This window comes from Doryrhamphus excisus, linkage group LG12 (assembly GCF_037039965.1).
Source record: "Doryrhamphus excisus strain RoL-2023G ecotype Guam linkage group LG12, RoL_Dexc_Guam_v1.1, whole genome shotgun sequence".
NCBI lineage: Eukaryota > Metazoa > Chordata > Actinopteri > Syngnathiformes > Syngnathidae > Doryrhamphus > Doryrhamphus excisus.
Window position 1 is genome coordinate 3,445,328 of NC_136368.1, and position 25,443 is coordinate 3,470,770.

General features: G+C 41.1%; 1 protein-coding gene across 6 annotated transcripts; it reads right to left on the reverse strand.

The window, feature by feature from the left end:
• Positions 1–216: 216 nt before the first annotated feature.
• Positions 217–25,443, reverse strand: ppp1r9ala (protein phosphatase 1 regulatory subunit 9A-like A). Of its 6 annotated transcripts, XM_058082606.2 has the most exons (20): positions 25,106–25,435; positions 21,120–22,975; positions 12,673–12,805; positions 12,468–12,588; positions 12,077–12,181; positions 11,710–11,848; positions 10,394–10,552; positions 10,253–10,306; positions 9,297–9,526; positions 8,884–8,980; positions 8,687–8,810; positions 8,402–8,553; positions 7,783–8,101; positions 7,648–7,705; positions 7,488–7,559; positions 6,648–6,840; positions 5,912–5,956; positions 4,014–4,130; positions 2,577–2,765; positions 217–1,208 (listed from the first exon to the last, which is right to left on the reverse strand). In XM_058082606.2, the coding sequence occupies exons 2-20, from the start codon at positions 22,851–22,853 to the stop codon at positions 1,050–1,052; spliced, it is 4,200 nt and encodes a 1,399-aa protein (XP_057938589.2). In that variant the 5' UTR covers positions 22,854–22,975; positions 25,106–25,435; the 3' UTR covers positions 217–1,049. The 6 variants fall into 6 exon arrangements, with proteins under 6 accessions (XP_057938589.2, XP_057938587.2, XP_057938591.2 ...); XM_058082604.2 differs by having other exon boundaries at positions 12,468–12,805; positions 25,106–25,437; XM_058082608.2 differs by lacking the exon at positions 5,912–5,956 and having other exon boundaries at positions 25,106–25,434.

Below are 25,443 nucleotides of genomic sequence, written 5' to 3' on the forward strand. Positions count from 1 at the left end.
CGATAAGTTCATGTGGTGGCACGAGGTTGGACGCAATAAGAAACTTCTTTAAACATCCTGAGGGTTATGGAACAAAGAAGTGGTAGACCCCCCCAAAAATGTCACCGGTCCTGAGCCGGAGGATCCCAGTGGCTGTCTGTCAAGACACGGGACCATCCTCGGCCCAAATGAAGGTTTTACTGGTGCAGAGTGCAGTCCAATCATCATCAGACATCATCTACTGGAGAAGGTCACATGACCACTATTATGCTTTGTGTAAAAGCAAGTCAGTCAACTGTTAAATTGTTCAAATGTGTTTATTCACGTCGTTTGTATGTAAAAACGCTTCTCAGATTCCAAAGATGCAAGTTCTCTTGCGGTTTGGTAGGCGCCTGGCTGTGATCAGTCTTCGTCATAGGCACGTCTTTCCCCTCCAGCGGACCAGTGAGGCACCGCGTGTTTTCATGGACAGTCGTGGTGCTGTCTTGAACCCCATAATTAGGGACGGGAGCGGCGCACACTCACCTGGTCCCTCGCTCCACCCCGCAAACATTTGTAATTGTTTGGTCTTTACTATTCTACTTAGTAGAAAACATTAGAAGGTATAAAAAGCAACAATATTTCAATGCAGGTAGTTGGCACATGTATAAAATGTGTTTATACATTTAAAACCTTGTCGTTCATGGAAGCTTAAAAAGACAAATATAGTGCTCTTGACTTGACTGTACAATACAAAGTTGGACATAATACAGCAAAGTTATGTTCGCAAAAAATATCACATGTTTCATAAAGATGCGCACAATATATCTGAAAACAGATTTTATATTTTCTGCTTGCAACTTTATAGTGGTGAAAAAAACTGATGCAGATCGTTTGGACCTTAATCTCATGATTAAAATGATCTTTTAGTTAGTGTTAACGTGTGACAGAAAGGATAGGAGCTTAAATATGAACAAAAAAATCACAACTGGCGTCATGGTCTGCTCAGCGTGGGCACACTTGGTGTGAGAAAACCCGACTTTCTCCACGTCTTTGTGGGTCAAAGTTTGTGCAAGACAGCTTTGTTCAGTTCAGCAGACAGAGTCGGTACTAACCGGCAGTCGTCCGCTACGCCGGATCTCCTTCTCTCTTTTCTCTCGTTGCTTCTCCAGCTTCTCCTGAGCCTTGCGCATTTCCTTCAGTTTCTTCTTGATTGTGGAGCGGTCGTTTTGACTGGACACACCAAGCACCTGAAGGACACACAGTCAGCATCACTCACAATGTTTCTAAACAACTATTGTTTTCTTTGGATTTATAAAGATGGACATTCATTTTCTACCGCTTATCCTCACAAGGGTTGCGGAGGTGCTGGAGCCTATCCTAGCTGTCTTCGGGCGAGAGGCGGGGTACACCCTGGACTGGTGGCCAGCCAATCACAGGGCACATATAGACAAACAACCATTCACACTCACATTCATACCTATGGACAATTTGGAGTCGCCAATTAACCTAGCATATTTTTGGAATGGGGGAGGATGCCGGAGTCTCCGGAGAAAACCAGGGGTGGAATTGAACTTGGGTCTCCTATCTGTGTGGCCTGCACACCAACTACAAATTCAATAAATTATATCCTAAGCTATTTTAGCTGATTTTATATTTGTTGTACAGTAGGCCCCGCCTATTCGTGGATTTCTTTTCTCTGCTTTAAATTGCAAGACAGAAAAAATAAAAGTTGCTGAAGCTATGAATCCAGCAGAGGGCGCTGTCAATTAACATAACACCTTAAGCCGCATTGACAAGACCTGATGTTCTACAAGTTCAGGTTTTCTAGTATAATACTGTCCTCAGTAGGTGACCAAACATTACCCAAATCGCTGTATTGATAGAATAAAACCATACAGTTATCCCCCAATTATGGGAGTTCATTGTTGATGTGCGAATTTCTGCCAAATGGGATTGCTTATTTATAAATGGAATATTTTACTTTATTTTTGCAACTTAAATGGCACTTAAAGGGCTTTGAAAGAGTTTCAAACAGAGTGGTGAAGGACAATATAAGAAGCCAAAAATGTACCACTTCCACAAATAGTAGAGAACTTCCTTTCACTCTTCTCATGTAGGATGTGCCATGGCTGACTACATGCAGTGTGACGGTAACGAAATGAAATGTGATGTCTCATCAATGTTGTGTGTAACTAGTGGCCACAATACTACATATAACTTGGATTTGGACATTTTTGACTAATAATCATTGTTAGTCAACCCCAAAGTAATCATTTATTTATTAATTCATTTTTGAAAAGTGATATTCAAACTACTCGTGGCCCTTTGTTTTCTAAGTATGTGGTCCTCGGTAGAAAAAACCCTGGTTTAGAGTATCAGAAATATGCATTACTTTTGATAGCTGTGTCCATTCACATTTATTCACCATATGCTGGGGCTCTTGGAACATAAGTCTTACTTTGTTTGGGTGAAATACTGTATGACCAACCAAGTCAGGGAGTGCCAGTCGCCACAGGATGGCGTCTCAGGCTACAAAGGCCCATTTAACAATGCCCTTACACAGATGGAACACTGTTGCATTCTATCCAATTACATTTCTATTTATGAACATGTACCTTTAACTTGTCGCTGTCCAGCTGCAGAAGTTGCTGGCCGTCGACCCCCTTTGCAGTAAATTCAGGTGTGTACTGGTCCATGTTCATGCCCATTAACCAGTGACACACCTGCTGATTGGTCCATTCACAAACAGGTCGGGTCTGCCACTGATAGTCCTTTCCTGCGGCCGTGGGCTCATCGTCCAGCGTCTACACGGGCACACAAACAATATGATAATAGAGCATTGCACAGCCTTTTTTACACTTTATGATAAATATTGTATATCTCATGTAAACAATGTCATGCATGGGTTGTTGAAAGTCTTGATGTCATGCATGAGATTAATCCACATGGAAACGTCTTTTTTGTGCAAGACTCAAGACACAACACTGCATGCTAACTATATGCTAATTAGAGATGCACGATATTTTCCAAACTGACTTCAATTACTTTACGCTTCTCAAGACCGATATGATACTCCAAACTTTTCCATATCTACTTTTCTGTAGTTTGTGCACACCTAAGTGCTGGAACTAATTTAGATTTGACCAACATTAGAACCACCATTACTACCACCACATCACTACCAGAGTACAGAGCAGAGGGAGCCACCTGCTGTGACCAAGCAAAGTGTCCGAAAGTCCGAACATCCGGTATACTGCTACGTATACGTATATCTAGTAGAACCAGAGTACAGGGTGGGAGTAGCCACTTAGCGTGACCCAGAACAGTGCACTGTATACCGGCACGCGCTCTGAGCATCCGTTGCAACACCACAGAGGGCTCTAACAAACCTTTTGCACTTTTTAAACGCTGCACCAGTGGTAGCGATGTGGCGTTTCAGGTGGCTGATCAGGTTTTTTTCATGTGCTCAATGTTTTTTTTTTCCCGCTCATTGCAGAGCCTTTGATCCAACTAACATGCAAAATGTCTCTGAACAGGCCATTAATGTTACAGGCAGGAGAGGAGAAAAAAGGAGCGCTTGGTTTGTTTGGGTAATCTCACCTCAGTTTTTTTTTATTATCTGCACTATTTTTACAGATTTATCGGTATGACGTCATCATTTAGTCCAATAATTATCGTGCACCCCAAGGCTAACTACTCTACACATGCAGTTAAATGTACGGAGAAAAAGAAAGCAGCAGCAGTTGTTTTCTGCTACACCAAAGTAGCAAAGAACATGAAGCAGTGGCTTATTATGGCTCTCTGAGGAACAACACTATTAACATCTGAGCAGATATGACAAAAGCTGGGCCGAGACCTGTATAACCTCAACAAAACGGCTTAAAGACACACAAACACACATGCAGTTCTCCTCTATTTCCTCTCTATTCATGGTTGAATCACAGCTGTGTGGGGGGGGGGCCTGAAAGAGCATGCTTGTAAAGTGTCCCCTTTCAGCCTCATCAAGGCGCCCCACACAGCTTTTGTGACGGCACAACAAGGAGAGCACTCACCTCGCTGGAAGAGAAGATTAAAGTGTGTGAGCGCCCAGACAGATTGGGTTCTGCCACTAACCCAGAGATGTCTGAACTGGGACTGGCAGGGTTACAATCATCTATGACTGACACACTCTGCAACAAGTAGAAACAAGGAACGCATTTACAACACGAAAACATCAACAGTTCTTTTCACTGGGCCAGCCTAACACACAGACAAGTACGGCTACAGGCGCTAAGGACCGTGTATCAGCACAATTTATACATGACGTACAAAAGCCAGCTCATCATCTGTCATCTACATTGACGCAACACCAAAACTACCACCTTCTAAATAACTAACACACAGACACTAAAAATGACAGGTATGGGGTAATGTTTGAAAGGATATCAGTTTAACCACAGTGCCTACCTCAGTTTTCATTAGGAATTTCTGTACAAAAATAGCGTAATTTTCCCCATTGAAAATAGTGTAAAGAAATATTAACAAACACTATACTTTCAAAAGAATTATGCAGAAAATAATGTGAAATAATTATAAGTGAGGCTGATGGAACTTATTGTACTGTAGATGCAGACTTCCTGTACATCCTGGCGAAATTGACTTCAATAGTGTTTCTCATCTTCTGCTTCAAATTACTGCCACTCGCAACTTTCTTTGGCTCCATGGCGGGTTATTGAAGAAGAAACACATGGTGAGTCAGCGACATGCACAGTGGTTTGTTTGGCCATTTTGTTCGCAGAGTTCAGAACAAATGTAAAAGTTAGGGGGCTAATTTTCAGCAAAAGTTTTCAACAAAAAACAAACACAAAAATTTGTGCATGTGAAACCGAGGTTTGACTGCACTGTGGAAACGATGTATTGCGAGATTAGGTAATGGGTGTGTGATCCATGATGTGATCAGTGCTGGCAGTCTTAGCCACACCTTTATTAGGGTAAAATACCACAGTTTGTTAAGCAGAATCTTGGACATGACAACATTTTGGCAAAAACTACATTTAAAAATCAAACACAGTCATCCCTTGTTTATCGTGGTTAATTGGTTCCAGACCTGACCGTGATAAGTGACTTGCGCAGGATTAAATACTAATCAATTGAATATTTTCATAGTTGGAGCATAGAAAACCTGGGTATGACCTTGTAAACACCCATCCTCACGATGATGTTTGTTACACCCCATTGCGCAACTCTTTCACACAGGGTTTGAAACTGAGTGGGGAAGAAGCCCATTACGTACCACTTCCACACGGATTGGGAGGAGAACTTTGTTTCACTCTGCATCCATGACTGACTCCATGCAGTCCAAGTTAAGGTCATGTTATGTAATCTAATGTATCATCAATGTAACATTACTGATGCCTAGTGATCCAGTGTAGAGTACTACATATGTCTTTCAATATTTTTGGCTAATAATTGGCCATAGTCAAGCACAAAAGAGCCATCATTTATTAATTAATTAATTTTTGAAAAGCAACGCTTGAGTGATGGAGCGATGTTTGAACCTCAAAGCGGCAAGGGCGACTGTAATGTGAAATTCTGGGGGTGTTCAAAAACTGTATTTTTAACATTACTGCACTGTCACACCACAACTGTGAAATATGCCATGTTATTATTCTGATTATTTCAACAATCTGAATGTCTCTTCAGTAATAAAGACAAGATACAAATTTGTTATGCACAATATTGTACGATAAGTCATACATTTTCATTAAAAAAACAGTTTTGACTTTGTGATCTATCCCCTCCTTTGTTGTCATTTTCACATTCCACGACAATTTGAATGAAAACACTTTGTGTAACACTACCGCATACCCGTGACTAACGAAAATAATACATTTGTGGAGTGTAAGAAAAGTCAGCACTAGACTTGTTAGTAATGCTCTAATGAGTTGAGAAAAAAATGAGCATACTGTACCAAATCTAATGAGCGACTGAATAAAGAAGACCAGGAGAGATTTGTCTGTTTAAAGGAAATATGGTGGGTTGAGTAACACATACAGTATGTACAGTGTTCAGCCTAGGTCACAACTGGTTGTACGTGTAGTGTAGTGTATATACGTAGTGTACGTAACATTGGGTGATGTGCGGATCATGCACATGTTGAACTTACAGGTTGTACGGTGGGTGTTAGGTGATCTTACTACTTCATGGTCATCACCACTAGTTCCCACCAACAAAAACGCAGCGATTAGGGGAACACCATAAATCACATGGCCAAAAAAGACGCACTTCCAGTTGTGACCTACGCTTTAGCTCAGTCTTGCTTTCACTTATCTTGACTTGAAAGAAAAAAAGTTGACTATGTGTGCCTATGTGTGTCACCAAGAGAGAGAGAGAGGTTTCAGTTTGAAGTAACCAAATTCTTTGCTGCTTGGCTCTGTGATGCTGACGTATGGATCCACTTGGCTTGGCTTCTGCATCGTGTCGTTTTCTTGGTTTGGTCACAGCAGATGTTTGGAAGTGTGTAGCCGTGTTACGCTTACAGTGACGATGGTGTGATGATAAAAAGAAGCCAGAGAAAGGATCAAGCTCTTGGCCAAACTGATGTTTTTCTAAGTTGGAATTCATTACATGTGAAAATACTCCTGCCTTAAGTCCGTGTTGGATATAAATACTCTCAACTTCACGGAAAGTTAGAGAAACATCAATACCTTGTTCTTGCGATCCTGGCTTTGCTCACTGCTGGTCTCGGCGTAGGGCAGGCTGCTGCTCGAGGAAGATGGCTCCCTGTCTCGGTCCTTCTCTTTGTCTCCAAACCAAGAGAAGGGCATACAGGTTGGGATGGAGGTCATGGACTCCGCAGGAGACACGTTACCAGAGTCTTCCAGTAACTCTGCCGAACCCCTAAACAGTGGGGGCGAGGGGAGAGCTCAACAACACATGATGCAACTTGAAGCTGGTGCAAGAACATAACTGAGTTTATTAGCTTGAGAAACACTTGATTTGACTTCGGGGCGGACCAAAAAAACACCAGACTGCTAGCTGGCTTCCCTAAAACAACAGAGGTGCCCTAGAGCAGTGGCGCTCAATTGGTGGGTCACCGATCCATTCTGGGTGGGTCGCAGATCACAAGGACAACATGACATTAAAATATGTCTGACTTATTTTGAAGTACAATTGAGCAATATTTTGGTATCTTCCTCCTTCATACTGGATATGTACATTGCACAGGTCTAAGTGAAATACCTGATTTTATGGTCTTTTCATTTTACTTTACACATTATTTGTATTCATGCAGGTATCATGTTTGTCCTGATTTGCTTGACAAAACGCATTCATACATTTCTCTAAAAATTAATTTGGACATAAAATTATGCGTATTAATGTTTAAAAAGAACAACATATATCAATGTGATTTTGGTGCAAATGTTGATCTAAAATGGTTCCAAGCGTATCGAAGGGTGAAACTGTGTGCGGTGTATGAAAAATGTGCACATGCTAACAGGTCTGGTCACAGTATTAAAACACGATATACCGAGTACTGCCACTACCTGCTGTCCAAAGACATTCTCATCGCCTCCTTGTCATGTTTTTTTCCTTTGCCACCCGACTTCCGAAGACCCCTGCACAGACCAATCATAAATAGGCTGGATTAGGAAATGCAGAATGGGAACAATAAAAACAATGATGTGGAATATCATGGAAGCTTACCCAAAGTCAGGAAATCGTCTTTTGGGTTTTGTTGCCGATGAGGGTTCAATTAATTCATCTGGTGGCGAGGTGGATAAGTGCTCAATTTAGCCTATTGCTATCAGAGAGATTATTACATAATCGAGTCCTTCATACCTTTGAGCACTTTTTCCTTGCCTTTGGTCTCCCTCTTCTTGGCATTACGCATTAAGCCAGAGGGGGATGTTGGAGATGCGTCACTTAGAGGGGACAAAGCGGGACTTCCGCTGCTTTCGTTGCTACCCCCCTGTGATGGGGACAAGGAAGGGCTGGTGGAGAGCTCAGCTTTGCTCTTGGATTCATCTGTAGTCTCCCCTGGATCCTCTTTTTGTTCATTCCCGGGATAGCAGACAGGCACTGGGAGGGACAGGCTCTCCTGGATGGAGCTCCTCCTTCGAGGTTCCTGCTCCTCCTGGTCATCATCTTCTTCAGTTTCCTGTCAGGACAACGCCAAGTGTGTACAAGGACAATATAAGGAAGAGGAGATGGACTGGCTGACTCGCATATAAACAAGCTGGATGATACAGTAACTGCACAAGAGTAGCCTTGTACTGTATGTAAGTATTAACTGTTTTTAGGAAAGACAGAGGAAAACAGAGTTCGATGCTCCGGATTTTCAAATAAATCCTTGTAAAAAACAAAAACAAATCTCCAACAGGAGGCATGCTGTAACTGGCTCTTGACACAGACATGACATTTTTATTGGGACACAAGATTCAGGCTGATCCCGACTGACCTGGGAGGGGCCGGAGGTCACCGTGAGACTCTCCTTCATTTTGTTTCTAGAAGGACGCTGGCGTCTGGCCTTCTGGGCCAGCACGCCTTTTGCTTTGTGTGCGCTGATGTCCAGCAGCTCCGTCTCAGGAACAAGCTCGCTCCAGTCTTTCTCTGCACAGTAGCAAATGCAACCCACAGAAGTGGAGAAACTGACATTTTAACATTTACTTCAAGGTTTTGACAGCTCACATTTTTGATTTGAAAATTTTGTAATAAATGTTACTGAATTAATAAGCTTTTGTACCTGCAAGTGAGTCACACGATTGTTCATCAGGGACTAGGACCTGGGAGAGAAGGCTGTCTTCTGCCGGGCTCTGAGCAGTCGTCCGAGAGACACATGACGCATCCCCAGCCTCCAGGACACCTATCTGCAGACAAGATACCGCCACTTACACTTACTGTACACCTCCTGTCTGTTTCATGTAGAAACACCTTACTTACCCTATTGTGCAATATCCCCAGCTGTTCCTTGTACCACCTTTCTTTTTCATCAATACTCTTCCTCAGCTCTTCCTCCTTTTTCACAAAGTCTATTTCCCTAAGGATTCATGAAAATGGGAGTTCAGTAAAGCCTTTCTGCTTGTATGTATGCAAAAAGAAAAATGGAAAACTCAGCAGTAATTTGACAAGAAGTCAAAGTCAAAATATTAAAAGAAAAAAGTTTAATTAAAACTTTAATTTCATTAAATAATAAATTTATGGAAAAATATGAAAAACGACAACTTCTCAGAGAAAAATTCACATTTACAAAATATGCAAGTGGCATATTATTTTACACGATGTGCCCTGGTTGGAAAAATGCCTGATTTAAACAAACAGCTGAATGTAATGCAAGCCAATCAAGACAAACTCACTTCTGCTGGTAGTCTTTTAGAAGTTTCTTAGCCTTGTTGTACTTTTTGTCCAGGGTCTCATGCTGAGCTTGGGTTTCTGCTAATTGTTCGTTAATTGTCTTGCACAGAGCCTGGGTTTCTAGCCAGTAAGTCTCCAACTTGAGGATTTTTCCATTGCTCTCCTCAATTTTCTGCTCCAGTGCAGACTCTCTGGCTTCCCACAATGACTTATCCTCCTCCGATCCCCGAAGCTGTGCCAACAAAAGTGACATTGGACTTCACATGAGTTAATACTGTAACATAAAGAGAATGTGGGATATACATTTCACTAAATAACATCCTATTTCAATTTACACTAGATTCCATGCAACGCCCCCCCAAGTAGCTTGTTACCATTTTTCAAGTATTTGAAATAATTATATATTCTAATAATAACAAATGTATTAATTACTTTTATGGAGCACCAAATCACAACAGATTTATATTATATAGAACAGGTCTATACATTGTTCTCTTATGAAGGAAACAAAACAGTTTGCAGTTTGGAACATGGTGAATATCCACAAAATGTGATATGTTTTATGTAGATGTAGATATGTAGTCATCTATGACTACAAAACTGATTTTTGCCATCTTGATAAGATAGATCATTTGGAGTCTTTCTAGTGCTTTCTATTATGAATCATTTTCAGCCCAATCCCACAGAACCTCTGCACACCCCAATTGCAACTGGAGAGGAGTAATGACATTTAGATCATGCATGCGTGTGTGCGCTCGCCCCCCCAACCCTTCAAATCTGTAAACCTAGGCTGAAAATGGACTTCATTAACACAAAATTGTAAAACAACTCCAGCATAACAACAGTGAAATCGACACACTGGCATATTTGGAAGCATAAATGTATACCATGTTGAGAATTGTCATTGTTTTATAAGCATCTGATACAACACAAAAGTGTTGATTTCATGTCGACGTACCTTTTCCTTTAATTGAATAATTTCAGCCGAGGCAATGCTGTGTTTGAGCTGCAGCTACAGAAAGAATACATAGTGTTATACAGTGCTTATGAAATGCCATCTCTGAAGAAACGGACAACTGCAATGTTGAGGAATCTGTACCTCTTTCAACTTGAAGGCCATCTGAGAGCTGTCCATATTGGATGGCATAAACAAAGCCTCTGAATCAGGCAGCTCAAATACCTCCACGTTGCGGCCTGGAGAAAAATTAGAGCCAAGAATCCGCTCATCCGCTGCGTCCTCGTCCTCGTAGCGCTCCTCCTGTAATACGAGATCACACATGGCATCACACATTGCAAACAATAACACACCCAACAGGCCCGGGAACATGCTCTGCATGTGTCAACAACACTCCCAGTGGCACAGTTCACCACAGTCCGGCAGCAAATTCTGGAATGACGTCCAAAGAGCGGGCTGGTACTGGCTCAGCTGGAGCCGGCTTGCACGCTTGCCACAAGTCATCCTGTATTCATTTGGTCCAATTGTAAGCAGCCAAGCATCAAAGTGTATACACGCATTGTCGGGCCTGCCAACCTTGAAGAAATTAGTAAACCACCCATCATTGTGGTAGTTCGATGCTAAATCGCTAATGCTAGCAAAACACTGGACTTCAGCCACGGTCATCACATTGACAGCCCGTCAATAGCAGCTGGAACTCCAATCTTAGCTGGCAGTTCAATGCAAAAATCATCAGAGAGATGTAAAAATGTAAAAACCACTGGTTAGTTGGGCCACTATTATGCCAAGGTAGCACTGTATATGACAATAAAAACAATACCTGCACTGCTGCAGTCTCTGGCAGGCCATGTAAGCCGTGATAAATCAAACACAGCCACAGTAAATACAAATAAGTTTGGGTCTTGCTACAAGAGCCATCTGCCAGGGCTTTGAAGCTAACATTACCAATCTAAATACTCTTTTCTTTCTCCATTTCCCATCAGTATTTGTTCCAGAGGGTCAAACAGGAGGAACGCACGTTAATCATGCATCAAAAAATTTGCTGCCGTTAAAGTGAACTTCTGTTAACGCATCATTAACACGGCAACTTTGACAGTCGTAGTTATCATTTTTATTATTATCATTATTATTGTCTCATGGGATACTGTCCCTGAGTCATTTTTTTCTGACAAAAACCTACGTTTGCAGGTATAGAAAAAGCATAGAAAAAGTCTGTATTCATGCAGACATAACCTTAGTATAAAAGTTAGAGAGGCCTGTGTATGGCCGTATGAAATCTGTTTTCATTTTCCCCCAAAATTTTGTCTTTTTTTTTTATTCCGCTCCACCCAAAAAAGTGGAATTTTGCCAGCATAGAGTGTGTGCTTTTTGGGTTAGTGAATAAAATGTATAGGGCTGCAACTATTCAATATTCTACTTATCAAATATTCACTAGATTACTTTTCCTCTCCTTTGCTCACCTCCTCTGTGGAGTGTTCATAGTGGTCATCCAGATGATGATGTTGCTGCTGCTGCTGCTTCCTCTCCTGCTCCAGCGTCTCACTTATCAAGCGGGCTACCTCGCTCTGTGTGCCAGGCTTTTCCCGACCAATCAGAAACCTGCATGCAACATGGTGTTAAAGAACCGTTGAGGTATGAATGAACCTACACTATCACACTTGGCTCCACGGACTAAAGGAAAAAAAGGCTTTGTGTTGCATCTTTCTTCACCCTGAGCAACCACAAGCTATTCGTAACCAAAAAAGATAAGCGGCACATTCTTGTGTTGCAAACATCTTTGGAATCAGTTGACGTGAAAGAGCAGAGTGGGTGGTATTTTCAGCTAACCTCACAGAGCCTTTGGTGTTCTTGAGAACAGTGGCAGCAAACAGCTGGGTGACACCCACCAGACTAACACCATCCACCTCCACTATCTGGTCATTCACCTGGATGCTAAAGGAAGAGAAGACACCATTTTAATGAAAAGGTTAAGCAGCTTCTTCAAATAGTTGCCAGTACTAAAACACACAGGGTATAAAAAAAGTCTGGGAAACACAGGAAGTTAGATTATTTTTGTGAGCTTCCTCATGAGGTTATAATTAGATATGGTTATTTGTGTCTTGTGAGTGGCTGGGACCTTCAGAGAATGATTGAGTGTGTAATTGTGTGTAATTAAAACATATTATCTGATCTGTGAATTAAGTGCTGTGCTTGCTCGGAATTCACATTTTCTACTCACCGTCCATCTCGCTCAGCTGCCCCCTGCTCTGTTATGGTTTTTACAAAAATGCCAAGCTTCTCCAGACCCTGGTCCGCACCCACCCCCATTCCGATGATACTGATGCCAAGACCATTGTCTCCTAGATGCAGAGAAATTGGAACTAAATTTGAGTTTTCCCCTCCCGTTGCTAGAAAGCAGCTTAGCGTTGTGTGTTTTGGATCACCTTTCTCAAGCTCCACAGGAAATACATCCATTTTCTCCACTCTCTTCTCCAGCTCATACTCTGCAGATGCCGAAACAGGGTCCACGTCGTCATTGCGTCGATCATACTCCTCGTTAGAGAAAGTGCTGAAGACCTGTGGTTTGCAACATTTACAACAGATACAATCAATAAAAAAAAAATCCTGTGGGCTAAACAATACATGCATGGTTTTATAGTCACACAGTCTACACACAAACACGACAGGAATGACGGAGATATTTTTACTGTTTGTCATTAAGTAGCCACACATTTTTAAGTCATTTGTATTCGTTTTTATTATTTGGTACACTTTTACTGAGGTCATTTTTAGTTTATTATATTATTCCTCTGGCCTCAATAATACATGGCTCTAGACACACAAACATGATAGGAATGGCAGAGCCATTTTTGAAATGACATTTTTCAAGTTGTGATCTAGAGCAGGGTCATCATCACATTCTCCACTGGTTAAGTTGTGACCCACTTTTATTGAAATCAATTTTATTTATTTTGTACACTTTTATTTCCGTCATTAATTTTTTTTTTTATCATTTGTTATGCTTTATCATTTTTCCCATTTCTATTTAAGTTATTTTTTTATTGTACACTTTTATTGGAAGTAATTTTATATTTTACACATTTACGTACATCATTTTAATTGTTTATCTGTATTTGTGCTTTTAATTTCTATTTGTATTTATGTAATTTTTTACACTTCTATGTAATTATTTATGCTTTTTAATATCATTCTTATTCTGTTTAAATTTATTTATTTCATGTGTTATTTGTATGTATGCTTTTACTTAAGTCAAACCCAGCAAATGTACACTGCCTGTCAACAGAAACTTGATTTTCATTTTTCAAAAAGTAGTGCTTCTCAAATCGTGGGGCAACTGTCAAGGGGGGCACGAGAGGCTTTCATTTTAGTGCTGTCCTGCCGACATGTAGAAATGGATAGTACACAACATGCAATTTGATTCCAAATACGCAAAGACAAAGAAAAACCCCAAGAACGTTCCAGTGTGGACACGGCTTTCATCTTGTACTTTTATGATCATTTTGGTAAATATTTGTGATCATATTATTATCACAAGTTGTATTTTGCCCATTTAATCACATTTTTTGCAGCCATGAATGAAAAGTCTCAATCACTACAGCAGACTCGGGTGTCATGGACTCCACAGACATCCATGAAATGAAGCTGATCAAAGTTTCTACGCAGCTGTGAACTTTACAGCCGGGTCTCATAAATCTCTGAATGTGTTCTGTTGTTTGCTGTTCTGCTGTTTTCTGGTTGGAATTAGAAAAGTTGACACACGTACGCCCAGTATGGCAGCGCATGGGGAGTGCAGAAAGTAGGACACAGCTGTGGGGCAAGCTATGCAGTGGATGTAGTCGGGAACAGTCCTCCAAGACAAGTGTACCGTTTTAAACCAAATATGAGCAATCCAAAGAAAAATATTCCGTCATCTCCAGCCAACTGGGCAAGTGTTCAACCCAAGCTTCAATATTTTTTTATTTAACAATTAGTGTTGTAGCAATTCTTCAATGATCATATGACTTTTTGAATGACGGAACAAAGCTTAATAGAAATTGCTGACTATGCTGTAAAACAAGACAATTAAAATGACTCTGTTGTTTGACTGTGTAGTTAGTAGTGGCTTTTTGCATGCTATCACTGCTGAGAACAAACGTTAAATTCATAAAAGAGGCCTACCTACAACGCTGATTTTTTTTCAGCTTTTTATCTCCATATTCAAATGCATGTAAGAAATGAAGAATGCTCGGAACAAACAAAGCAATTCTGTGAGTCTGTGTTATATAAGCCACGCCTTTTTCCACACACTTTGAACCCCGTGGTTTAAACAATGATGCATCTTATTCATGGCTAAGGGACCTACAGTTACCATGACGGTTGGAGTGCAGTACTCAGCGTGTGATGAAGTGGTCGCCAATGTCACGTTTTGACGTTTGATGCAGCAATTGTGTTTTTGATCTGACAAATCCTAAGTAAGTTTGATCCAGTGTAGCTGCTTTTGGACTCTCATCAGAGTTGGGAACACAGAGTTGAGTTAGGTAGGTGGGATTGCAAGGTTTATAGTGTGATCATGGCATTGTTATATGATTTGACGGAAAGATTGATTGTCGAATCAGACTGCTAAATTTATGACACGCCTGATATGTAAAATTTTTTTGCTCCTTAAATTTGGCGGGTGTGGTGTATCCAAGTTGGGATATTCTTTCCATGCTCGCTACACAGTGGGCTAGTGGTTAGCAGTTGGCCACGCAGACAGTAGATCTGGAAGGTGGAGTTTGCATTTTCTCTGGGTACTTTGATTTCCTCCCAAGTTCCAACAATATGTACGTTAGGTTAGTTGGAGACTCTAAATCAGGGGTGGGCAAACTACGGCCCGGGGGCCACATGCGGCCCACCAAGCGTTTGAATCCGGCCCGCCAGTTGCTTTCTAAGTATTTCAACTTTTAACATAAAAATGGCAACACAACTTGCAAGTCAGATGTCTTATTTAGTAAAAAAAAAACAACAACAAAACTGTAAAATTAAATTACATAGTTTGATGTGGTCTGATGTTTAAATGCTCTTGAAAAATGGGACATTAAAACATACAGCCGATAGAACACTTTTACAGATAAAATTAGATAAATAATTCAACAAAAATTATAAGCATAAAATAGTGTGTGTTTGTTAAATATATGTTCTGGCCCCCCGGACAATTTTGTTAACTCAATGCGGCCCACGAGTCAAAATATTAGCCCACCCCTGCTCTAAATTGTCCATAGGTATGACTGCGAGTCTGAGAGTATCCCGCCTTTCGCCTGAAGTCAGCTGGGATAGGCCCCAGCGTACCCCTGTGATCCTGAATGAATGTTTATTTCCTCCAGTCTCAGTTGTGCTCTCATTTTGCAAAGTGGCAACATTTAACTGTGGTTAGTCCAATTAAAAAAAACACGAGAACAGAAAGGGTGATTACTAATTACCCCATTTACAATATGGAACATGGTTAATGCAATCAAGTAAACATTTCCAGTTAGGTAGGTCTTTAAGTGTGACATTCTGGCGCAGACCCAGAGGCATGTCAAGACTTGAAAAATCTGCCTCTATTTCTTTCACTCCCATTTGTTTTTCAATAACCTCACGGCCAGAAGCAATGTAGATCTGGGGTTTGTCCAAAGAAATCAATTTGGTTGAATTGCACGTTTGCACATTGCTGAGCAATGAGCGATATTGGCACATTTGCAGGTACCTTTCTACAATAACGTGGCAAGCCAAATGAAAGAAGTCAGGAAATACTAAGGTTATACAGACATTCTACATAGGACTGTAATTCACACTCTGTTGTTCTGAGTACTTTGCTTTAGTAATCATAATACCTCTATGTAATATTATGCAATATTTTTGGAAACAAAGGATGTAGTAGGAGTAGTGATTTTCTGTCACCAAAGTTGACAGAAACTTCAGTAAGGCAAAAAAAAAACTTTTTTAGTTTACGCATTGGTAATCAAGAACTAAAAGAATATACAAAACAGTACCCTGACCGTAGCGGTTATTCAGCTACACCACTCTCACCACCCCCCCACCCCCCCACTCTCATGCCTAATTTCCCTGTTGCTATGGACTCCCAGGCTTTTCATTTCAACAATGTGCTGCTTTGCGGTAACCTAATCAACCACTACCTTTTTTACAAGAAGAAAAGACAACACAACAGGTTGGCAGAGAAGAAGGCAGAGCTAAAAAAAAAAATCACACCAAGTTTGAGGAGATTTCTGTCATTAGCAAAGTTCAGACAGCAGTCAGCGACTCCTATGCCAGCTGTAAAGTTCTCCTTGTCCTTACTTCATGTGCAGCTGTACGGACATAAACATACTCTAAAATTGTAACCCTTCCCATATTTTACTCATTTCCCTCCCCACAACAAAATACCAATGTGGGAAATGAGTCAGCAGCGGAGAGGGAAGCCAACCAGAAAAATAGACAGGCAGACGGCGGGATCAAGGAACTGGTAGTAGACAACTAATCAGTGTATGCTACAAGAGCTCAAACAGGCGTGGCAGCCTAGTACAGATTGTAGAGTCATTGGGAAAGAAGGCATACAGTGATATATACACACACCCATCAAATATTAACATTAACATACGCTTCTGTAGAGCAGCAGTGTCCAAACCGTTTTCCACCGAGGGCCACATACTGAAAAAAGAAAGGATTCAAAGGCGACTTTGATATTTTGTCTATGATATGCTAGGTTACATATACTTCAAGAAAAAAATGTCATCTCAGCTTTCTGATATCGATGAAAAAGTCTAATATTAGTATAAAACTTTGCCCTTTGCGGTTGTTTTCCTCATTTCTTGCTGTTATTTTTTTAATTTTCCAAATATTTAAACTTTCTTTTTTAATAACCTTCAAAAAATATTTTTTTCTTAATATTTTGGCTTTATTTCCCGAATATTATAACTTCTTCCCAACATAAATTCCCCCAAATTAATTAATTTGCTTTGTTTGTTTGTCATAATATGTCAACAAAGAATAACTATGGGTGTAACAATTAACAATACAATTTGCATCACAATTTGTGGTTGCTAATATGATTTAAGGACAATATTGGTCCATTTAGCACAATAGGATCCGAAACAGTTCAGTAACCATACATCCATTTTCCGTGCCCCTTATCCTCACAAGGGTCGCGGGCATGCTGAAGCCTATCCCGGCTGTCTTCGGGCGAGAGGCGGGGTACACCCTAGACTAAAAACAATCCAATATTCTCTTCAGGTTGAATTACCAGTAGGTTTACATGCTACTTGCTTTGTTTCACACACTGTAAATACCTTGGGTAAGAATGTTACAAAGTTTTCAAAACAAGGCCGTGTTTCTCTCCAAATATATATTTTTGGGGGGCTGCGGGCCTCAAATGGATGCCGTGCTACACTTTGGACAGCCGTTCTGTGGCCGAACATATGACAAATAGCAAGGAAAGTTAGCAACAGAGAAGAGCAGATATCCTTTCCAAAAGAAGTGCAAACATGAGCAGGCTCAACAGGTTTGCTTAGAAATGGCCAACACATGTTGTTTGTGTGCACTGTTACCTTTCAGTTAGCATCTAAGACATGAGGATATTTGTTGAAGCGCACTCATCTTTTGCCAAGTTGCTTAATGAAGAGCATTGAGAGGACTGCATTAGTATTCCGCCACTGACAGATAATCAACCACTAGTCCAGGTGCCTGGACGGAATGCAGATCCGTGCTGGCTGGGAGAGGGTGGAGTCTTGCCAGAAGGTTTTGCCAGAAGTAAGAGTACAATGATAGGTGAGATCGCTCCAACATTGTACATGAATCTTCTGACAGTCCCTAGCTATATGCTATATGTATTATAGTCATTAAACCATGAAAACAAAAAAAAGATCAATACTGACTTACAATGTGAAAACCATTGCCTATGGGACACTTTTATGAATACCTGTTTCCTCATTGCCAACAATTCTTGGGCAAAACAACACATAAAATCCATGTCAGCCCACATAAATGCCTTTGTCCCATTGTAGATAACAAACCTGCAGCTGAGCCTGTTAATCATTCAGTAACTTGGTGATTTGCCATATTTTGCAGTTTAGTGGTAAAGCCTAAAACTGTAGTGGACTTTAACCACTATAATCTGAGGTAGCCTTCCTGGAAAAGAATATTTTGTGTAAAAATAAACCCCCCGGTTATGTTTGGTACATAAAGTAGTATCCAGTAGAGGTACTATTTGAATTGAAACAGGGTTCCTACGGAGTTGACAAAATTCCAGACTTTTGAGACTTTTTCTTCTGCATATGACTTTAAAACGTGATATTAGCTTCAAACTCACATCACTGAAGCGCTCTAAGCATCATGGGAAGTGTAGTTTTTAGCCATACATTAGTCACAGGGCTCAAAGCATGAGGAAAAAGTAGCATCACCAGAAATTATGTACTTATACTTTTATATACTTATAAAAGTATGAGCTACCTTACCTAGCTATATAATTATAATATAATTAGAATTACTTGGAGTAGGATAAGAGCAGATGGCTGACCATGCAACTTGTCAATCATTCCCAAATGTTTTGTTCTCACTCAAACAAGCCGTTTAGAAAACCAAATCAATCTATTTCCTTTTCTAGTTCTTCACAATTCTATCTTTTAGAAGACAGACCACTGGTAACAGTATTGGAAATATGAATATTTTTCCATACTTAATTTTCCATTTTGCAGACTTGGAATTGTATCAAATCAAATTCCATACTTCCGTAGGACCCCTATTGAAATGAAAGAGGACCTATTCTGCTCATTTTTGCCACTTTGTATTGACTCCTTTAGAGCAGCTACACACAATAGCCTGCACAGAACGCTTTCTAGATCTTCTAGAATCTGTAATCTCTGTAATCTCTGTAGAACAGAGTGTGCAGAGCCAACCTAAACTTATTTCAGGGCTCATTTCGTGATGCTATAGCATCATTTAACACAAGAATACAACATTCTAATAACATTTATAGGTCAGAAAAGTGGAGTCTATGATGCCTCCTAAAAATCTGAAAAAAAGTCTGTAGAACAGCTGAAGTAAGACATTCTTGTTTAACTTTGGTAAGAGTAGTGACAAATACTGTATTAAGACCACCCATTCACAAAGCAAACCTTTCTTTCATTGTTAAGAGGACTTGGGTTATGTTGGGACGTAATCCAGCTTTCAGACACAACCATTACACCATTCCTCTCTAGCAGTCACTTGCTACAAGCTTGTTTGCTCAGCTTCACTTCAGACCCGCAGACAAGAAAACACAAGCAGTTGCCTTTTTGATCTTTGTGACTTCAAAGTCCACGATTAATGCTGATGACTTTGTGTTCTCTCACCCAACCCCCCTGAGTGGTCAATCATTCCAATGCTACGTTAGCCATCCTCATTAAAGACATGATTATGGGACTCATCCTGCAGTGTTGGGGGGAGAAATCCATAAAAATGAAATGCATCATGGTCAATTACCTAAATTAGACGATGACATCACCCCACCCAGCATGCCACAATTAGAATGCCCTGATGAAGCATCCCCTCTATGATCATCTCATCCTTCTAATAGTCTAATAAACTTGACACTAATCCATGGTAAACGACAGGGCTATCCACATGGAAACGTTTTCAGGTCAAAACACAAAAGTATTTTATCTACACGAAAACTCAATTGGTAAGTTTTGAAACACTTGCAACACTTTCTATGCCATCAGACACGATGAGTTGCTCATATTGACATGGACAGGCTGTGTCTGTATGTCAACATACAAACACAAGCTAAATGAGCTGCAATCGTGCAAATTGTTGTCAACTCTACTGTGTGCAACTCCGTCACTGCTTGGCTTGGCTTGGATGGGATGGGACGCGGTTTTGTTTATGCGCCCCACAGCAGGTCATAGGACCCCCTGCCAGGATGACTAGAATCGTGTGGGGGATCCACACCCAGTGATAACAGCAGTTTATCGGGCTGGATAAACACTGAACTATTCTCAGCCTCTGTGGACGGCGCAGCAATTATTAGTTTTTCCCCTCGTTTTAACAAAAAATGGTGATTGGATACACAGATGGTAGAACCTCAACGCAACTTCGACCACACCCCCATGACAGACAATGTTTACCAAAAAATCAGCAGTAATACCAAAACAGATTACATCAGATGGAAAATGTTAGGGAGTTAGGTACTGCATACTGAACACTAAAATAACAGAAAAAGTATGTTGCACTGTAAATCAGAAAACTATTTCTACAACTAGATCACAGTTGTCTTTGCTAAAGTCCTCTCATCTTATTAATATACACATTGACAAAATAGTTTGTGTAGTATGTTTATGGCAGGGGGGTGTCCAAACTTTCCAGCAAGGGCCACATACTGACAGGTGAAAAGATACAAACAATATTATTAGAACGTGCCCCTGCTCCCACCCCTTTTCGTTGTTGCATTTTTTATTTTCCAATAAGAGGTAGAAAATGAATTAATGAACATTTACATTTTCATCATAATTTTCATACTCTTTCCTCTGGTAATATTACGTTTTTTTGTCTTTTTATTTTGACTCTCATAAATTTAGTGCAGCGTTTTGCTATTTGTGTTTCCCTAACTATTTCAACTTTCTTCTTGTAAATGTCATTTTAATATTTGTACTATTACATTCCCATATTTCATATTTTTAATTTTCAAACAATTTCAACTTTCCTCATAATTGTCATAAACTTTCTTCTCATTATGATTTGCCCCCGTTTTCACCTTACTCCCATAATATTGTATTTTTTCACCCAAGCTAATGTTCCTACCATTACTACCATATCCTAAAAAAAACTATTTTTAGATTAAAATGTTTTTTTCTCAATAATTTGACTTTATTGTTGTGAAATTCCTCAAATGATGTCTTACCAGAATGGGATCTGTGGAGAACTTGATTTTCCTCTTTGGGGGAGGTCCCTCTTCGTCAGACAGTCCAGGGGCCTCATAATAGTCATCATACTCCCTGTACATTTCTTCCTCCTCGTCCTCTTCCTCCGCCTCTCCCTCTTCTGTCACCTCCTCCTCTTCCATGAGGACCTGGTCTACATCCTTGTCATCCTGAAAGGCTGCATTCTCAATACCGTACACGGGGGCTCCGTTCACGACGCTCTTCTGAGCGTGCTCCACCAGCTCCTTCTCTTCATGGTCATCATCTTTGTCGTTATGCTGGTCTTTAAGCGAGACAGACTCTGTTGCTTTTTCATATCCGCCTGCTACAGGAGTGGTCCTATTCTGTTTGTCTGCCTGAAATTCCCTTGTTGCATCTTTGGCGGGGTATTTGGCCACAACAAAAACAGCATCTTCAATCTCATCGTCATTGTCGTCACTCTCGGAAGACTCATTCTCAACCACTACAAGCTCTGCCCGTACCATGCCCGCCCCTTTTGAGTCAATGGATGAGGTGTGGCTGGATGTCTTTGCCCTCGCTGGACTTTTAGCGATTTCTGTGTATTTGGTCGTGCAAGTGTTCTCAAACCCCGATCTATGCTGCTTCATGTCTCTTGGGGGCACATCGACAGTCTGATTCAATCCATCCCTGGATGAATGTCGCTTGTACCCGTGGCCGACCAGACTCGTTGGCTCGGGTGACGCTGGTTTGTGATCACTGGTAGGAGAAACTGATTTGTATGCTGCACTAGTAGCTGGCAATGTTGCTTTATGCTCAGACCCTGACGATGCCGTTTTGTGTGTCGCATGAGATTTTGTTGGGCTTTTGTTGGTGCTGTCAACTACAGGTGACGAGTTAGCAGCTTCTTTGACAGGGGAGGCGGGTTTGTGTAAGCCACCTCTCGACGGAGAGGTTGTCGGCGAGTGTTCAGCCGTACTGTCAGATTTAGCAGTCATCATTCCTCCTGTGGCGGCAACCGTGTTGTTATCTTCTGAGTCATTCCCGGCCATGTAATTCTCCAGCCTCTTTGACATGGGCCCTGCATTTAGCGACACTCTCGGCACATTCTTTTTCTCATTATCAGCGTCCGCTCTACATTTAACTCCCGATGTAGGCGTTTGCTCAGATTTGAATGTCTCCGAGGATCCCGACGCTCTCCGTGTGCTTTTTCCCTCATCTGAGGCACTTCCGAGCGACAGGCGATTCACAACCCGGCTTGGCGACTGCTTGTCAACAGCAGGCTGCTCAGTGATGCCCCTTTCAAATAGTTTCCTAGTTACGGAAAACTTCTCCGCCAAAGCCACTTTGTCGATCTCCACATCCTCTCCTTTGGGAGTTTTATCTAAATTGAGAGATTCGGGGCTTGTAGGGCTGTTGAAGTTAACTCTGTGCGTGCTGACGGGAAGCTGTAGCTTGGGTGGAGACACTTGGGCCGCGTCAGACTTGATGGTTGTTTTCGCATCTTGGCCTTCTTGCTGCTGACCATCCATCTGGAGAAATATGTTCTTGATCTTGTTCACTCTGGTGCCGAAAGGCCTCCCCCGGGAGTCCTCACGAGTGTCGCTGGAGCCATTTGCATAGGACTTGGCAGCACCTTCAGGTTTTTGCCCATCAAAGGAGCATTTGATGGCGTGGAAGTCAGACTTGTACGCGTTTCTGTGAGGAGACGCACTCCTGAGGGTCCTGTCGCCTCCTTTACTTTCCGCTTGGATCATGTTGCCAGCTTTTTTGAAGTTGCTGCACAATTTTAAATGGAATTATTCCCTCTTCACCTCAACAGAGGCAAGGCCATGGGTCCCACGAAGCTTCTTCAACTAAAGACACACGGTGACGGCATCTGAGGAAGGACATATGTACAATGGAACCTTGGTTAGCATCATTTATTTGTTCCAAAACGTCAAACTTTAGCCAAAATGGAAGCTAACTGAATAAATGTTTCTCTTCAAGCCAACTAACCCACTCCAGAAAACCAAAAACGTTAATGTTCCAAAACATGTTTTTCTAGTTTTACACACAGTAAAGAATTCCCAATGAGTGTAAATGATTAATGAAAGAGATGAATGAGCATTTCATTACTTTTACCATCACTAAAGATGTGATTCTTGATGTGAGTGTTCCTGACGACAGGATGTGGCAACAGAGAGACCACCTTCCTGTTTTGCCATGATTTGTTTCTTGAATTCAATAGTGTTTCAAACCACCACAGCCCAAAATTGAGCTAAAATATGTTTCAAGTGCCTCTTGATCAAGAAGGTGAAGAAAGCTATTGAATTTAAATGAATTCAACAAAAAACTCATGGCAAAACAAGAAGGTGGTGTCTGTGTATTGCCCTGCTGCCACAACCTTCTCTGAAGACGTGATTTTTGATGTGAGTGTTCTGAAAGACACGATGTGGCAGCGAGAAACCACATGGATTAAATTGAATTCAATTCAAGAAATAACTCATGGCAAAACAGGAAGCGTGTGTTATCTCAACTCTTGAAGATCCAATTAAAATGTCAAATCCTCTAGGCTCCAGCATGCCCACGAACCTCGTGAGAATAAGCGATACAGAAAATGGATAGAGGGAAGTTCGTGAAAAAATTGTCTCAAAATTATGTTGCCAATATCATTAATGGCAGTCATTTGTAGGACAACTTTTGTTATCCTGACAGGTTTACTAACTATTTATTTTGTTGTGCTTTGACTTAAATAGATTTAATCTGCTTGAAAACCATGAGATGTCGTGTTTTCTGAATAACTTAGTAGCGTTAAGACAAAAAAAAAAAATCCTACAGTTATGTTATTTGGTTTTTGTTTGAGCCTGTGGCAGTATGGAGATTTTATCATGTGAATCGTATCACATTAGGGTTGTCACGAGACACTTCGTTCATGAGATTGACGCACAAGATTGAATCTACGAGAAGAAGATGAGAATTTAACATTACGTTTAAGAAATGTACAATGGAAAAAATATATTCCAATATATTGGCGATCGACTACTACGGCCACGTTTACGAGAAACACTGCACTGTTGGCTGTCACGTTCACCTTTGCACTGCACTGTACACTTTGTTTATTTATTCATGTCAATTCTACCTCACCTCATTCAACCTCTGGCCTCTACCTAGTTGTAGTTGTACGCATTCGGCAGTATTTGCGCAATTATTGTTTCCTGGTCTATTATATAAATCTAATATAATTTCTACTACATTACACTATTTTGCACTCAGTGTGTATGCTAGCGGACCCGCCAGCACTCACCAAGACAAAGAGACTGCATGAAAAGGATCACTCCGTTCATGCCATTGTTCTATGGAACCATGCCTATTTGTAGGCGAGTGACAGGGAAAACAGACACACAGTTCATTTACAGGTACTGTGTGATTAATTTATTATTATCGACCAGGCCTAGTACTCACGAGACACTTTTGCTGAATTGTAAAAAAGTTTTCATCTCGCGAGATCTTGTGACATCGCATTGTGAAGTACCCTGACATTTCCAGTCCTACAGTGTGTCATTCTTACTGTGATACAATATACAACTATTTACAGCGCATATGCGTGGATTTAACTTGTACAAAAAAATGGGAAATACTCCGCTAAACTGCTCAAGGTTTGGCCGTGGATATACAACAGCCTTGGTGCCTGTTAGCATTAGGTAACATTGGGCACATTTCAACTATCACTGCACTGCTAGCTTCCAAAGCCTTTGTAGTGTTAGCTTTGTGGTAATCGAGTATTATCGACGGAGACGCTCAAGCTCGAAGTCGACGCAATAAAAAACGACAATAGAAAGCAACAACTTTCCGTGAAACTGTGTTTGACTTGAGTTAAATTTGTTAGTACGTGCAACTAAGTTAAGTTACGGGCTACTTCAATGCAGCACGAGCGTATCCAAGTCTCATTGTGGAAGTTTCAAGCACGAATCTTCCCAAAATGTGGACGCAACCTCCAAAAAGCTGAACTACACAAAACAAATCTCACCTCCGACTTGTTTCATGGCGTCAGGCACCGATAGCTGGCCCCGGGACGTCGCCGTTTGATCGTTCAAAGTTGTCCCTTCGCCCAGCTCAGCGCCATCATTCCCCGCTCCAACGTCGTCTTGCCTCCTCGCGTTCCCAGCAGACCTGCCGGGGGCCGCGCGCGCGAATCTTGGGGTCGCGCGCACATTCCAGGACAGACGCCACTACAGTATTCTCCTCCCGTGATGAGAAAGTCGATTCTTTTACTGACTTGACGTCTTTATGAGTCACTCACTGATTCACTCGAATCACCAGCCACAGAGCCTTATTAGAGTCACCTATCACAAGTCCCACCCTTCC